Source organism: Bactrocera latifrons, unplaced genomic scaffold (assembly GCF_001853355.1).
Source record: "Bactrocera latifrons isolate USDA-ARS-PBARC rearing strain unplaced genomic scaffold, ASM185335v1 scaffold_88, whole genome shotgun sequence".
NCBI classification, from domain to species: Eukaryota; Metazoa; Arthropoda; class Insecta; order Diptera; family Tephritidae; genus Bactrocera; species Bactrocera latifrons.
In genome coordinates, this window is record NW_017537578.1 from 286,994 (window position 1) to 304,967 (window position 17,974).

Here is a 17,974-nt window from a genome sequence, read left to right on the forward strand (position 1 = left end):
GGCCCAAAAGAGGCTCTAACAACCCACTGATAAATCTGCAAATAAACCAAAAGATAACGGATCCAGTAGATAACAGCGAGGAATGCCTACGCTGCTGCATCAAAGCAAACTCGTTCAGCTAATTGTGTGTTAAATAAATCACTAATAACCACAACGGAATAGAAACACCGCAGGCACATACACACACATTCAAAGAGCAAACAACCAAAAATGGGAACAAACACCAAACAAAAAAAACGTTAACTTCGGCTGCACCGAAGCCAATATATCCTTCACAGGTGCATTTCTTTTACTAACTATGTGCTCAGTTTGTATGGAAGCTGTATGCTATAGTAATCCGAACTGAACAATTTTTTCGGAGATTATATTATTACCTTAAGCAGTAATCCATGTCAAATTTCATGAAGATACCACGTCAAATGCGAGAGTTTCCCATACAAGAACTTAATGCCGATCGTTCAGTTTGTTCAGCAGCTATATGTTTTAGTGAGCCGATCTGAACAATTTCTTTCAATATTACATTATTTCTAGACTCCGATCGTTGAGTTTGTACAGCAGCTATATGCTATAGCAAGCCGATCTGCCAACTTTCGTGAAGATACCACGTCAAATGCGAGAGTTTCCCATACAAGAACTTGATGCCGATCGTTCAGGTTGTTCAGCAACTATATGTTATAGTGATCCGATATCAGCAGTACCGACAAATGAGCAGCTTCTTGAAGAGAAAATGACATTTGCAAAATTTCAAAACCATCTTAAAAACAGAGGGACTAGTTTTTATATATAAAGACAGGCGGACAAACGGACATGGCTAAATCGACTCAGCTCAACATACTGATCATTTATATACATATATACTTTACAGGGTGTCCGACGCTTCCTTCTGGCTGTTACAAACTTCGTGGCAAACGTAATATACCCTGTTCAGGGTATATTAATCAAGTATTCGCAGACACATACATTTCAGTATGCATTGTAGATGTGTATGTGTGTTGCGCCACAAGATTCCAATTAATAAATACATAAATAAACAACACGCACCAAATGCGGTCGGTTAACAATTCGTGTCTGTCTGGCGCTGTTGTTATTCTTGCCACTGACGTTGCTTTTGACACAGATGATGTTATTGCCACCAATGTTATTGTTGTAACTGGCTTTGTTGTTGCTACCACTGACCATGTTGTTGTGTCGCGCCACCAAGCCGACGGCGGACAGTACAACAGCAACAACGCCAAAACAGCACGCACATTGTCAACACACAATAACGACAACAACAACAAAGCGTGACAGTGGCAAAAACATCAAATCACAGTTTTGCGACAAAGCTGCTGGCAGTGCAAAGCGGATGCAGGTTCAAGTCTATGCGCATGCGCGTGTGTGCGTTAGTTGGGCAAGAGGCAAACCTAATTTTTTTTGGAAGTTCGTTGTTTTTTTCCAATATTTGTGTGCGGCTTTACGGTAGCGGCGTTTCTGGAAATTGCGCCACGATTCGTTGCCAATTAAAATCCTGTCGCTGCTAATACCAGAAGCGACTTACTTGCCTCTGTTGCCGTTGTTGTTTGCTGTGAGTTGATTTTTAATTTTTTTTTTTTATGGTTTATATTTATTTTCTTTATTTTTATAGTCTGCGGCAACTAGAAATGGGCTAAAGTAGGCAGTTTATGAGTCCATTGATTTGTGTGTGTGTGTGTGTTTGTATCTTCTTTCTCTGGGTGTATACTACATACATATATACGCTGAAACACTTGGCATTATTTCATATACAAATATTCCTAGAAGTCTGCGAAGCATCGTAAATATTGTAAGCCCTTTTCAAGGTTTAAAGTTGCTCAGCTTAGTTAGAAGGAATAGTGAAGACACAATTTTTTTCTTTCGCTTTAACTTTTTTCTACACGCTAAGCATTGTGGTCTTAGCAGCGAAGTAGTCTTTCATCTAAAATGCAGGCGAAGCCAAATAATGCTTACTGCAATAGTCCTTGCCTTAGGCATATTTGCCGCGCGTATTGACATTTGCCGGCATTCTTCCAAGCGGCTTTATGGCTCTGACTTGATTTGCTGTTTAATGTGCGTCAAGTGTTGTGGTCCAACAACAAAGCGAGCAGTGAAGAAAGGTGGAAAATACTTCGGCAATGGCTTCATCAACTATTATGTGTGTAGTGAAATACGAGGGTGCTTTGATAAGTCCGTGTCTCTAGAGACTTTTTGTTCTCCCTTCAAATACAACTGTCATATTTTAGTCAATGTTCACATAGTAGAGTAGTAGTCTTTTGTGAGACGCAAGGTAAAATAGTATTGTAAATATTAATGAATCTGTTTTTTTACTATTTACTCGTTGGTTTGTGTCTTTACTGTGATCTTCAGTAAATGATCACAACACTCGAAAATATTTCTGAATAAAAATATTTTACTCTTTAGCGTTACTAACGCAGGAAAAAATTTCGTTTTTATTTTTAAGCCGAGACACACACCCAAAATCTTTCAATGAAAACAAGCAAGACTTGAATCTAATCACTATGAGTGCCAAATTATAACTTAACGTTTTTATAACTTAAAGGATTATATTCACTTCCAAGCCAGGAAACGCGTTTTTGAAATTTTTTTTGAAGCATGTTGTTTAATGAAAAAGTGTGCATTTAACGACCATAATATTATATAATGCTTAAAAAAAAGTTTAGATTCACCTGAGCTCATGGCCGATCCACAGGATAACTTTTGGCTACAAAGGTGTTTTTTGTGTAAACATTTACAATTCAGATTGAATAAAAAAAAGAAATTAATATCAAAAATCATTACCTGTTATATATGCAGATATATTTTTTTTAATTTCAAACCGGTTCATTTACCCTTTTCGGAATTATTTTAAGTTAAAAAATTCGTACAAACACGGATGAGCTAGAGATATTCGTAAAATATTTTCATATATGTTACACGTTATACGATTTGCCATGCCCTCCACTAAAATATCAAAAAAAGACACTGATTTATCAGATTGATCCTACATCAGCCACAAAAACTTTAAATGTGTTCCTATGTATGTACACATGCAGTCAGCTTCCGCAAACGCCATACATTCGTTGACTTCATTGTCAGCATCTCAAAAACTGCGTCGTACTAATTTTAGCATAACTTATGCGCTTGAAGTTCTAAAGTCCAAACATGTGCCAGCACTTTGGCACTTCTCGCAGCAAAAGCTCAATATTTATACTCCCCACTTAAGTATTTACGACCCTTCCCGCCGCACTTCTCCAGTGAGTTCTGTTCAATCTCCACTCGCTTGTGCGCTCTTATAGCTGACTCTTGGCTGCACTGCTCTCGTTTACAAATATGGCCAGCCACGCACATTTCACTTGCCATTCAAGCCGAGTTAATTTATGTTAATTGCTGCAATGGCAACATGTAATTTTCCTACAACTGCTCCACCTGCAATGCATAGTAATGTCTTAAGCTTGCGCTCCACTGCGCCATAAGCCTTCAGCTACAATGCCTTAATATTGCAATTGTTGTAATTGTTCTTGGTGAATGTGACCATGGTGCCGCTGGTGCATGTGTACAACAGTCGCTTTACCATTTTTAGACATTTTCCTGTCAGCATCTCGTTTATTACATTCACCGCGATTTTCTTAAGTGAAATCGTTTTTATTTGCCCAGCATTTTTCCCTTGCAGCCACACACCAACAAAGCCACATATACATACATGCTTGTTTTTATGGCATTATTTCTTACATTTTTAACTCCGTTTAAATACATTTGTTAGTTCCTTTCATTAACTTTGTTAATATTGTTGTTGTTTTATTGCAGAGCACTCCGGTTGGCACGACGATCTTCCGTCATATTCAGGCGCTGGACAAGGATGCTGGTGTTAATGGGCTCGTCGAGTATTTTATTGTTGAGGGCAACACAAACACAACGGAAGATGAGACAATGACAATTGCCGATGGTTATGGGACATTTGCAATTTCCTTTCCCCATCAAGGGCAGGTGAGTGTCAGAAAATTATACAAATCGAATGTACAAATCGATACAAGTATATGCTTTTCTTGTTGCAAGCGTTTATTTCTTGTGTATGTACGTTACCTGTAGAAATGGTCTGAATTTATAATTTAAAATGAATACTTAGAAGTTTTATGCACATGTAATAACATATGCCAATTATGTACTGGAAACTCCTTTTAGAATCCTAGAAAACTTATTATGAAACATTTGTTTTCAGCGATCATTCTTTCAGGATTTTGGAGTAAGTAATAATCACTTGGGGCCAGTTTCGGAGAAAATAAAAGCGTTTCCAAGGAGAATTCGATCTAAGTTTCAAATTATCTGGCACTTCATGCCTAATTATTACATGGTGATATTACAAAATTTCGAAATTAGTTCTATGATTAAATCAAGTACAGAAAAGTGAATGTCCACAATAGCAGGGCAGGCATACTAGTCTTGAACTCATTAACAGTGCTTTCAGGGTTGTTCAAGGAGTGATTAACATCGTTATTAATAGCATCGAGTATCTTATTGTCAAAAACAATATTTTTATAAAGAAAGTTAACCTATTCGGCTACCACAAAAAGTATGGATATTAATCTACAAAATTTAAATCAGTAAACGATCGTGTAATTAATCCAAAATGATCGCAAAAATTATGTATACATAATAGGGTGAACTTCGATTTTAATTATTTTTTGACCCAACTTAATGTATAGAAAAAATTTTTTAAATATCAAACATTCTATTAAGACTTTTGAATAACCGCTTTTAAGAAAAAGGAAAGTTCCAAGTTTTGTCATTAGTAATGTTTTATATTAACATATGTTCTACTGTGGGCAAAAAATAGTAAGATTTTTTAATTTAAATTTTTTGCGTGCGAAATCAAATTTCTGCTGCCAAAACGTTCAGAATGTTGGAAATGACCTTCGATGATAATTATTTTATGCGAGCAAGTGGGGTCAGGAAAGCGTTGACGGCGAATCACGTCTAGGACGGCCAACAACATCAGCTGATGATCAACACGTCAATAAAAAAAAAGGAATTGGTGATTGAGAATCGACGATTAACAGTCAGAGATCTTTCTAGCACCGTAGGAATATGGGAAGAGGCAGTGAAAGCCATTTTGAAAGGTCATTTGGGCGTAAAAAAAGTGAAAGCACGATTGGTTCCAAAATCACTTAATTTTTCCGAAAATCAACGTCGCGTTAAAGTCTGTGAAACAATGCTTTCCGACTAGAACGATGGCAAGAAACGTATTATTACTGGCGATGAGTCATGGATCTATGCTTACGATTCGGAAACAGACAATCAATCGGCCGAATGTCAAGGCAATGGTGAGCCGAAGCAAAAAAAAAAAAACCTCAAAGTAGGTCAAAAATCAAGGTTATGTTGACAGTTTTTTTCGATTATCGAGGTATACTGTAATCCAAATGCCAAACTGTCAGCAGACAATACTATTTGAGCGTTATTCGCGATTTGCGCGAAGCTATGCGTTAAAATTGGCCGTAATTATGGCCGGAAATTCTTGGGTTTTGCATAACGATAATGCACTGTCGCATACTTCACTGATTCTACTTGAGTTTTTCGCCAAATTTTCAAATATCGTGCCGCAAACTCCGTCTCCTGCTGACTTTGCGCCGTGTAAATCTGGGAATCCATTTTAAGTCAATTGAAGATATCAAATTAAGAATTTAAAAATTATGAACAAAGTCTTACTATTTTTTGCCCATTGTAATATATACACCTTCTTACATTCACTGATCAAAAGTCTTTTATTTACACAACATCAATGAATCACTTTTTAGTAAAATCATTTCCATATTAGTAGATATGTATTGCCTTAGAATCAATATTGACATTTCCAAACTCAAATCACAATAATAGTAATGGTAATATAATATGAAGCAAATATAAAGATCTCGAATATTTACGATCAATAAAAGCATATTAACAGCAAATTATTTAGAACTAAAAACCAAACCCTTCTGAGATAAGCCCAAATGCAGCACTGTGGAGGGTAATTCTATTTAAATGCAGGCAATAAATCTTGTCACATTTGTTTCGATGAATTCTTGAACGAAAAGCAAAAGCAAACAGCAGCAAACAACAATAGCAACACATATACATATATACCTGTAAAAAATAAGTAAACAAATAATTGTATATACACGCATATGTATATATTGGACGTACCTTTTTTGAGTCGTGTTGCGTTGGTGGCCAATGATTTAGCGAATTTATCTACAACTCTGATAGACAATGTGCGCATGTTGTTGTTGCTTAAGCTGCTGCATATATCATAGTTGCCTGCGCAAATGTGTACTCACATATATGTATATGCATATACAATGTTGGCCTTCCACTGTCAGTCATTGTTAGTAATCGATGCAATCAATCAAATTGCATACCAAAATCACTTAGAGATATGTGTATAAAAACAAATATTTAATAAAGTCAGAGTAAAGATATTACACACCATGCAACACACCTCAAACGCATAGATTGATACATTTTTCATCCGTCAGTTTTTAATATACATACAAAAAAAAGTAATATAAACCAAATAATGCGCTTTTAATGAAAAAATAACAAATACACATTTACATATTTTTCTTCGCAGGTGACTGTCGCCAAAACGCTGGATTACGAGAAGGTGCAACGCTATTATCTAACAATCGTCGCAGCGGTAAGTTGACTTGACTATAATAATATCCGATAAACATGGCGCCACAAATATACATACAAACTTGTAAACAGTGAGGTTAAGTGAAATTTATAAAATACTGACGGCGAAACATTGGTATTGACACATAACTAGCGTAGCAGAAGAACGCACAGACGCATATATATAGCTAGAAAAACACAATCTTAAAGCTTCAAAAGAAAATATTTACTATGTAACCATCATTTCTAGTTACATATGTGAATAAATTCATACTTTTCTTGTTGAACACCTAAAGTCAGTGCGCAACTTTCTTTTTGTGCCATTCTTTCACCAGTTTCCCCCGTAAGCATTCACTTACTGCACTCCTTGCTAGCACTCAAAGATTTTTCACCACTTTCTATTTTCGTTGCAACTCTGTAGTGCACACGGAGACAGCCACGCTGCGCGCTTGCAGCAGGAATTCATAAATCGCTGGCTGTTGGAATTTCAGTGCTTCACTGCTCCACGTTGCAGCACATTGTATATGAGGCTCTTGCAATTTAATAGCGACAGCTTAGACTGTGAAGCCAGCGGTGAGCCAGTAAACCAAACACAGCATTTCACAAGATCACACAAAAGTACATGGAGGATTGCAGAAGTCTCTCTCGCCGATACTTGTAATTTTACAAGCAACTTTTCTTGCCTCTAGAGTTTATAACACCGCATTGCTGTAAGAATGTCTTAAAGCATAACATAAAAGTGTAGAATGCAAACAGCTCCTTTGTTTTGTGCAGAATAAACAGCATTGCAGCTATGATTAATTTATTAGTAAAAGTCTCAGAAGAAATATTTAAAGGAAACTACTTTTGAGGTAATTGCAATATAATAAAATTTGCCATCGTACAATACATAAAAGCTGTTGACGAATCGCTGAACATGAGCAACAAATTGCTCTCAAATGTTCAGATAATAAAACAAATTGTAGTACACTAAAAACTAATTTCGAATAAACTTGTGCAAATAACACAATCGCCAATACTTACTTATAATAAATAGATGGTCTTTAAAATATATACGAGTAATGAATACCCAATGAGCCATCCCCTGCAAAGATCTTTTGACTTAGCTGCTGCTTTCTTTTGCAGTGAACGCCTAAATTATACTCGTGACAGAAAAGTGTTAAAGATTTAAGTTATTTTCCTTACGACTGCCGAAAAGTAGTCTTTGGAAAAATGCTTTAAGGGGTTACATGGTTTTCCTTGGGTAAAAATTAGCCTTCTTTCCTCAATTTTTTTCTCATATAAAATGTTAAATATTTTATTAGGATTTTTATTGCTATAAACACACAATTAACAAAGAAATTCTGAAATTAAGAAAAAAGAAACATATTTTAAACTCTACTATGGCGACGTCATTCCGATGGCCCAGTAATAAAAATGAGCTCGCGTTTTAGTTAAACCCTTAACTTAGAACTTGGACAAAGTAAAAAACTGATAATTTAATTTTTGGTAGACATTCTCAAAAAAAAAATTGAAATTTCAGTGAAAATTTCGCAATCTTTTTTTTTTTAATAGTCATAATCGAAAAAATATTCATCCAAGTTTTTGGGATTTGTATCTCAAAGACACTTTAATATTTTCAAATAGTTGTTTAATAATTTTATTAAGCACAAAATTGCCTTATACTAAACTATTTTCTCCTAAAATGATCCGCATTTAAACAAACCCGGCATGCTGGCATTCGGTAGTCATTAGAATCGTCCAATAATATGCACACTTAAGTGGCAAATATCGACAAAAATGGAACACTAATCTGCCAACATCGCCGACTAAGACGCCTTATATGAGCCGGTATTATATAATATAACACAACTTAAGACAGAAGTTGGAGTATGTGACAGCAAGGCGTTAGCGGCGATGGCAACGCGGCATTTTATGATATCGAAGGAATTTGAATGACAGCAACGAATGGAATTTAATTCAATTTATTATTTTTTTTTTATAAGGACAAGCAACTTCAGAGCCTATTACGAGTAGATGAGCAGAATGCCACTCGAGAACTCACGAAGAGTCACGTGACAGTCGTTTTATGAAAACTGCCACTGGTAACGAAAATCATTTGGGCGCTGAAGCTGGTCAAGTGGCAAGTGCAGCGTGCTTCGAATGGCAGTGGTATGCGGCACGTTCAGTGGAAAAGGCGCGAACTATTAAAATCCAATTAAAATGATGCGAGTAGCCATTAAGAATGAACGGTTAGTTAGACGAATGTGTAACGTATATACATGCTATTACAAATACATGTTTAGAATCATCATGTTTAGAGCTATGTTGTGTCTGTGTGAAAATCAATAGCATTGTGGGCCGACGGTTGCAACCCACTTCCTCAAACTGACTGCCAACTAGGAAACGAGTGGGATTATTTATCTCTTTTATATGTACTCAAGTATATAGTATTACCATTATATGGTATAACAGCTGAATAACTGTTTGTTTGGCAAAGTAGTGCTCGGTTTGCCAAGTTTATTGGCTAGTCATTAATTATTTGTTTTTTTTTTTTTTATTCTTAAATTTCATTATACCCATTGCTTACATGTGAGATTTTGACTTTGTGCAAATAACGGTAATTTGTGGTGGCGTACGGAAAGTGTATTGTTTTGACTATGATCATATTAATACGTATGTTAATATTGGAATAATTATGTAGAATATAGCAATATGCTTCCGCGTGCCAACTTATTTATGCATTTAATGGACATTTTATGACAAGTTTTTACAAAAACAACAGTAGTTAGAATTTTTCTCAATGAAGTAAAATGAAATATTATTCAATAAAAATAGGAAAAATGTTAACTTCGGCTACAGAACGTTCGAGAAAATCTTGAATGTGCACATCAAGACTGCACAATGGACATTATTGGTGAATAAACTGCTAAGGAACTCAGACGGCAGAGCCCTTAGATAGTGGCATATGCGGACAACATTGCCATTGTCTTAAAAACTGGTTGGTGTATTATGAGCACCACCTTCAATCACCAGTTGACCGAGATCTACTTACTTCGCATAATAATCCACTTTATTAGGTTGTCGAAAAAGTAATTTCGTATTCCTAATCAACATAATTTTTTTTATATTTATACTAATAAATAAATAGACAAATAAGTACCGTTTTAATCGACCACTTTTTGACATTTTACAGCGTCATCTCCGCAAACTTCACAAATTTCATTGTTGGCTTCCATGGCATTCTTACTTTTGTACCAAAATTTCAAAATATAGCGAATTTCTTCATTATTTTCACTCATTTTTGAACAGCTGTAACTTTTTTTCAACTTTCCCGAATTTAAATTTTTTTTTTTTTTTTTTTTTGTTAAATGAAGCTTAAAATCTCACCTTTCCAACACTAAATATGACACAATGTGATTGGTAGCACTGGAGACATACGTCCAACAGCATCGATTGACAAAATACGAAAAGAGTTTTTCGAATAAGAAGGCATACTACTGTGATAATATCATAGCACTTGGAAAAGTCTTCCATCACGCCTTACTCGATTCAACTTTTATATCTCTAATTGAGTCAAAACGGTGTTCTCGCAGTGCTCATGTGAATTTGTTGAATAGCCAGAAGTTACACGAAGGTAAATTAGCGAATGCGGTGATTGCGGCCCGATATTAGTTAAAAATGTGGCGAAATGATCACGAATAAGCATGGTGTAGTACATACATAGACAAACATAGTAAAAATTGAAGAAATCACTTACAGAACTTCCCAAACCGACGTGTATCTCAAATATTTGACATGAGTTTAGCATAGATATCACTAACAGTAGTAACAAGTTACAGAAAAAAAATTACCGATTCGAAAAACACGCGAAATATAAATTAAAAATGCGCCTTTAATTTTAATCACAGTAGTAACTTTGTCAAGCTCCCATAAACTAAACTTTTAGATTAGACCCAACCGAACTTAGCCAAAAATTTACTTCTAAACTAATGCCTTGTTCTTTGCTGATAATGTTTTAGAAAAATGTTACAACTACCTTGAAACATAGGCGTTGGGTTTAAAGTACCGCTATTGCTTGCTATTCTATTACCCCAAATATACTCGCCAACAAGTTCCGATGCAATTATTTTCCTGCAATTGCACAACTGCTGGCTGTCTATGAGACATTAGACACTCAATACAACTTTGTTGAAAAATTTTATACATGTTTGTTGTTTTTGCATTGAAAATCGGCAAGTCAAGCTGCGATAAATTGAGCTTTTCGGGCGTATAAGCTCACATTAATTACAAATTATTTTATTCTCTGTCCGCGATCGTATTTCGCATAAGCGGCGGCGCAAACATTTTTTCATATGGTTTTTAGCCATACTTTGGCAACTCCATGTGTGAATAATTGGAAAATTTGCATTTTTGGATTTAATAAAAAATTATATGACTTAAATGTCGAACACAAAGATAAAAAATGTTTGTAGTCGCGTTGCTAGATTTGTAAAAAAAAGTTATATGCTAATTTGCGCGCAATTTTTTGGCAATCAAATGAGTACGAGTACTTGGTGTGGCTTGCTGGCGTAGCTTTGCGTGTATTGAATTTTTTTTTTTTTTTTCTTTCCAAAAGTATTAGTCGTAATCTAGATGTAATGTGTAGAAACATTGTTATGTTTCTCGCTCGGGCTTTTTGAAGTTTTATATATATAAATATTTTTTTTCAATATTGTTACCAGTAGCCAACGTGTTTGCTCTGCTGTCAGTGTTTTGAGTGTTATATGCGCACACTCACAAGAATTTCGACGAGACCGATAAGCAGATTGCTGGACTTAATGAGCATAATAAAATAAAGTCAAAAATTTATTTCGATTATAAATGAAGTGAAAAATTAAGTAATTGGATTAGTGCTAATAACGCATGTCAAATATGGTAAAGAGTTATAAGAAGCACATATACTTGTACATATATGCATACATGTACACATACATACATATATTATATATATATACAATATATACATAACAATATTTCCACATTAGCAGCGATTTCAAGCTTATTCTTTGCATTTATTCAATTTTATCTCAACATATTTACACAAAGCCTGTCGCTATCAGTCAATGAGTTATGTTAGCCATGTTCTGCTCTTTGTGAATTCCACTCGGTGGGTGTAAGATAACCGCTCAATACTTGAAAGCAAAAGCTGAGCAATATAAACACATTTTTTGAAATGGCAGATAATGGCAGAGATTGGCTTTACTTGTCAGGTTTTAGCTAGATTTTCTGTAAATGCTAGTACCACATGCCAAAAGAATATATTTAAACAAGTTTCTCGATCGCTCAATTGATATGGAGCAACATGTGCGCATGTCCAATTGCGAAAATTTGCATGCATATCTAGTCTAACATGTGTATCTGGCATAATATAATTATAAGATACTATACATTTGAAAGCCAGTAATGATTGGGGTTTGTGCTCATGCGATAAGTATTTTTTGCGCATTTCAAGAATATAAGAAATGAAGTAAGTTTGTTTTTAATAAAAAACTTAATTATAAGAGTATTTATTTTATGCCGAGATAAAACTTCCCGAGTTTACTACCTTTGTCCATTTTACCGAAAATATGACTCTAATTAATACCCAACATATTTCATTGCGCACATTTTTATCTCTCAGCTGCATATAATTGGGATTAACTGGTTAGTCAACTTATAATTATTTAATGTGATTACAGGCCTCAAAAATATATATACATATATGATTCACACTTAAAATTTAATCTAAAATTTTCTCGTCTCGAAGAACTCCCATCTCAAAGAAGACTCAATTATTTGACTTCAACTCATTCAATGCAAACAAATTACGCTTCATTAGTGCAAATACGTGTTAGCTCAGAGGCATAAAAGGTAATTGAACTACCAAATACGCGCAGAGACAAAACAACAAAAATACAAAAACAAAAGCTCAACGCCATGCAAAACACATGTACATACACACATTGACCACCCGGCATCCACTAACCCATTATCCATTCGAACTGCCGCTGCCAAGTGACTATCGTTCTTTGTTTTAATGATGGCATAATTGAGAGCCATTTGAAGACTATTTGCCAAGGCATCGAGCGCCTAACGTCAAGCGTCAAAATCGCAGGCGCCGTGAAAGGCCTGAGAAATCTCAGCGAAGAAGAACTCAACGATTGATCAAGCGTGTTGGCTGTTTGGTGTTGCCGTTAATGATTGTGTTGCCACTATTTTTTATTTTTATTTTATTGTTTTTTTTTTTTTAATTTTGGTTGGCTGCTGATGCTGATAATGTGATGCTGTGGGCATGTGTTCATTACATAGTGTTCAAGTAAATGCCAAATTCTGGGTAGGAGGGGCACAGAAAGCTATCTTTAATGCCAGTAAAATACACAACAACCACAACGCGACACAAAGGAAAATGTCAAATTTCATGTGTGGGTTTTGCATCGCAATTCAGTGTCCGGACCAAGTGGGCCGTGGCGTGCCAAATCTCCGGTAAACCAATCTCAGACTGTCAAATTGTCAATAGGTGTATGTTGACATGGGTCTATCTATAAATATTTACTGCACATCGATGTATGCATATGTGTGTATTTATATTTATACAGTTGTTGTTGATTAAACAAGTTTCTACTCATAACTTTGTGCCGCAGTGATGAGTAATTATATGCGCACTAACTGTATCTTATACGAGAATCGTCCTATTAGATAGATTGTGGTTTTAATTTACACATATAAACACTATTGATTATATGGAGTGTGTGCTCTCTAACATTTTGCAATACAATTTTTTTATTGCAATATTGTAATATTTGTAATTTTTCACTTATTTATGGAAATAAAGTTTGTGAAAGACCGCGAGATTCTAATATTTTTTTTATATGTCTAAATATTAATATTGCCATTAAAAAATAATAATGAAAATTTTATATATATATATATATATATATTTTTTTTTTTGCTTTAAAAAGCATTAATTTTGACAGTTTACTTGTATTTATAGTGAAGTTTGTTGTAAAATTCTAAAAAAAAGCATTGGTCTTCTGATATTTAAGAACAAAATTTTGCAAGTTACCTATCGGTGTAGCTATTTCTCAGATATTTCATGAAGCTTACATATGCTGTGCTATGAACTAAAATTTGAAACTTTTTTGCATAAAAAATTACTCACTAGCTATTGCTCTAACCAAGTGCTCTCTTAAAACCTCGTATTTCTATCATGAAAAGTCAGCACACAATAACCTATCAGCCACTTGAAGATGGCTTAACACTTTAACTCTAGTTGTCGGATAATTACATACACTACTGTGAAAAACAAAATGTTAAGAATTTTTAATTTCAATTTCGCACAAGAAACCCATTCGGAAAATATATTTTTTTCTAGGTTAGTATAACTCCAATAACATCTGCGTAAACGTCGCACCAAAATAATCAGAAGCTTTTAGTATAAGCTTGTCTTTCTGAAGCACACAACTTTTTTTACGATTTTTACGATAAGTAAAATTATTCACCAAAAATATTTAATAAATTTCTGGTTCCGAAACTGTGCTTTCGGTGATAATTGTTTGCCACAAGCAAATTCTTTTAATTGGTACAAATTATTCAAAGGGTCAACATATCAACTGATGATCCACACGTCAATAAAATAAAGAAACTTGTGCTTGAACATCGACGATTAAGAGTCAGAAATTTTACTGACATCTTTGGAATATCGTAAAGATCAGTGAGAGCTATTTCAAAGCATCATTTGGACCTAAGAAAAGTGCAAACACAATTAGTTCCAAAATCAATACATATCTATATTTATATATATATATATTTTTTTTTTATTGAAAAATTGCGTCGATTTAACGTCTGTGAAATGCTGCTTTTTGACTACCAGGATATCATGCATATAATTAACGGTATTAGTACTGGTGATGATCTTGGAAACAAACGAAGTTGGCCGAATATCGTGGGAAAGGTGAGCCGAAACCGAAAAAGTACATCGAAGCAGGTCAAAAATAGAGGTTATGTTGACAGTTTTCTCCGATTATAGAGTTGTAACGTACTCTGAATTCCTTCCGATTGGAAAAATTGCCAACAATGAATACTATTTGAGTGTTATGCGCCATTTGTGCGAAGCAAATTGAGTATCGTTGAGTATATTTTTAGGTTACTAGTTGATTTACTCATAAGTAGTAAGTAGGGGAGTAAGCGAAATTGAGCGAGATTTTCTTCTAGTTACAGCAGAGAAAGTGTTTAAGAAGTCAAAAACGTCCAATATTCTCATTTGCTTTTCAATTAGGGTCTTAGAAAACCAATTTTCGTATATACATACATGACAAGATGTATTAATATAAAAATTTAAGAAAAAGTTTAAACCCTTATAGGACGTATTACATATACAGAACAGTATTTAGGGCTTATTTGCCCTATTATTTGTTAATTTTTAATTTCTTCTTGAACTCTATGTTTGATAATCCTCCTTTCTCAGTATTAAGTGTGTGCCCTAACTAAAACGACGCGATTATATTATCAAAACTCTGCCTAAATGTATGCAATTTTTTTGGAATACGAATTCTAAACCAATTTCTGACAACAGTTAGAACGATACTGAAACTGCCATCTTGGACTGTTGCGTACATTTAGTAGTGACTATTAAAACCAGGATAAATAATACATATTTCGAAGGTATGCATTAAATACTTTTTAACATGAGGAATCAAAAGAAATACCATGTAATATATATTTGTATTTTTCTTGACAAAATATTTCAACTACAGCATTTTTGTGATTTTATGTTTTGCATACTCCTCGTCGCTCGTATGTTTGTCATGTCTACCAGTTGTACGAGACATTGTGCCCGCTACGACCTGTGACGCCAATTTTCATGTTCAACAATTTTTGACTTGATTCACGTGCTGCTGCAGTTGCTGCCGCTGCAGCTGAAGTTGTTACGACGAATACAATTTTTTGTTACTACATTTTTGGAGTTGTAAAGCAGAGTACCAAACAATGTCAGAACTAAAGCAACTACAAACTGTTCCAAGATACCAAGGCAAAGATATATGCTTAACAAAAGCGGCGGACATGTGTTGCAGTACGACAATATTATTGATTTCTCGCTATCATAGTTCAATATTTGTTTATAAACTTTGTTGTTTGCATGCTTAAAGTGCAATGGCATTTTTATGGCCGGAATGCGGCTTGTTGAGACCACTTGTTGCTGCTTGCAGCCAACTACTGCCTGGCTACCTTAGCTGTGCAACAGCATTTGTGAAGGGCACACAAAATTCACAGCCATTTTTTTTTTTTTTTAATAAATTTGTGGCACGATATTATTGTCGTTGTTGCTGGTGGAGCGCCATGGTCCTCGTACGGTCTGATTGTTGGTTGTTTACCGAATTTCCACCGTTGAAATTGTAAGCTTGTTTAAGTTTCATTTTATTTTGCAGCGAACTATTTTTCTGCTTACATTTTTGCTCACCTTTTGTTGTGCTCATGGACCACACATGCGTTCGCTCAATAAAGCGCCGCGGCACATGAGCAGCACTTACGTAATAAGCTGCAAAATTGTTGCATAAAAATTTCACAATTCGTAAAAATGCCAGTAGCAAGTGGCAAGATGATAAGATCTGCTACGAAACGCCTTGCGACTTCATTAAACTTAAATAAGTAAAAATCTACAAAGTCCCGGCAAACTATAAAGTATATAAAAAAAAAAACCAAAGAATAAGTAGAAAAATAGTTCACTGCCTGCCACACGCCAATTTGTAAGTTGCAAGTGACCAAACGACGCGCCAACAGCAATCGCGCGGCAAAGCGTCCAACTTAACAGTCAGCGTGGCCGCTATCCAATATCAGCGCCCCGAGCAACCTGGCCGCCGTGACGCCGACAACAAGACGCACAGCGTGTCGATAGCTTCCACTTTTTCCACAACGCTTCGCCAGCGGGTGCGCAACACCAATTGCCGAGCTGGCACTTTTGCTTTCTGTGCTGCTGTGTGGCTGCGTTGCATGACTACTTGAGCAGTTCGCGCTAATCAACAGCAGCGTCATCGCCATCACCATCATAACAGCGCCAAACACCAAACACCGGGCACCAGGCAACCGGCGTTTGTACACACATACATGCTCTTGGAACAGAGTAATGCCACCGCCTTCTATGCCACATTGCGGCACTCATCAAGTTTTGCTGTGGGTCATGTTGCAATCATAAAACGGCGACTATGTACGTGCATCGCATACACACACTCGAAACTTGCTCACACAATGTGGCAGGTACTCGTACCTATTGTGGCACAGCCAATATTTTTGCGCAACATGCCACACGTACAAAATAATCCGCTTTCCAGAAGTTTCCGTTGAGCCTCGCTTGCCACTTCGACCGCCTGTCAGCCGTGGAATGGTGCCTTTTGCGGGCGAGCTGCGCAATTTTTTCTGATTTTCTTCAAATTTTTTTTTATTTTTGCTTACAAATTTATTGATCAGATTTTTTTTTTTTTTTTTTTTTTTTTTTTTTTTTTTTTTTTTTTTTTTTTTTTTTTTTTTTTTTTTTTTTTTTTTTTTTTTTTTTGTTGTCGGTATTACCAATAACAGCAATAACGTGAATACTTCGCTGAGCTTTGGTAAGGTTATTTCGCTTCAATTTATTCTTATGTTGTCTTGAAACATTTTTTTTTTTTCTAATATGTGATTTTGCCTCATTGGACCTTAACCATTCTTTTGCGAATTTCATATTGAAATCGTTTGCCTCAAATTGCCGCAGTACGAAATGTAGCCAAACAAGTTACGGCATTTTGGAAGTGTTTTTAGATGAATTTCAATAAACTTCAATTTTTGTCACTGTTTTAGTGACCTAACATTAAGGTTGAAGAAACTTTTCAAATTTCTGAAATTGTGTTTTGTAATCGCATGTTTCACTTATTTTGGTATTTTGTGTCGTTAACAGAACATGGTAAAGCTGAGCATTTGTTTTTACATTACTTCACACTTTTTGTCTATGTTAATCATTATAGAATGTGCACAACCATCGCGGCTATTTGCGGTGTAGTAATGTTTATTTTTATTTTTCTTGTATCTAATTTTTTTCCTGCATATTGTGGGACTGTAGTGAAATATCTTTAGAAAATTTTGTTCATTCCCAATTGTTCTTACATCTCTTTATTTGATATTAGTTCTATTTCATAGCGCAACCAGATGTGCCCAAAAAATAAGGTGACATTTGAATTTAAACTGCCCGCGTCGAAGAATTTGGAGATTTTTCTTTTTAAATTGGTAGTACTGTCAGTCATATTTATGTCAAATTTCATGTCAAAATATTCATTAGTGTTTGAGATACGTGTCGCTTTGTGAACTGCTA

The 17,974-nt window shown here is 35.2% G+C and overlaps 1 protein-coding gene across 5 annotated transcripts in view; it reads left to right on the top strand.

The window, feature by feature from the left end:
• LOC108977377 (protocadherin-15) overlaps positions 1-17,974 on the top strand; it is a 121,893-nt gene that overhangs the window by 86,468 nt on the left and 17,451 nt on the right. For all 5 annotated transcript variants that reach the window (XM_018947031.1, XM_018947029.1, XM_018947030.1 and 2 more), the window contains exons 7-8: positions 3,799-3,978; positions 6,599-6,664. In XM_018947031.1, coding sequence (XP_018802576.1) covers positions 3,799-3,978; positions 6,599-6,664 — 246 coding nt within the window. The remainder of the gene's footprint in view (positions 1-3,798; positions 3,979-6,598; positions 6,665-17,974) is intronic.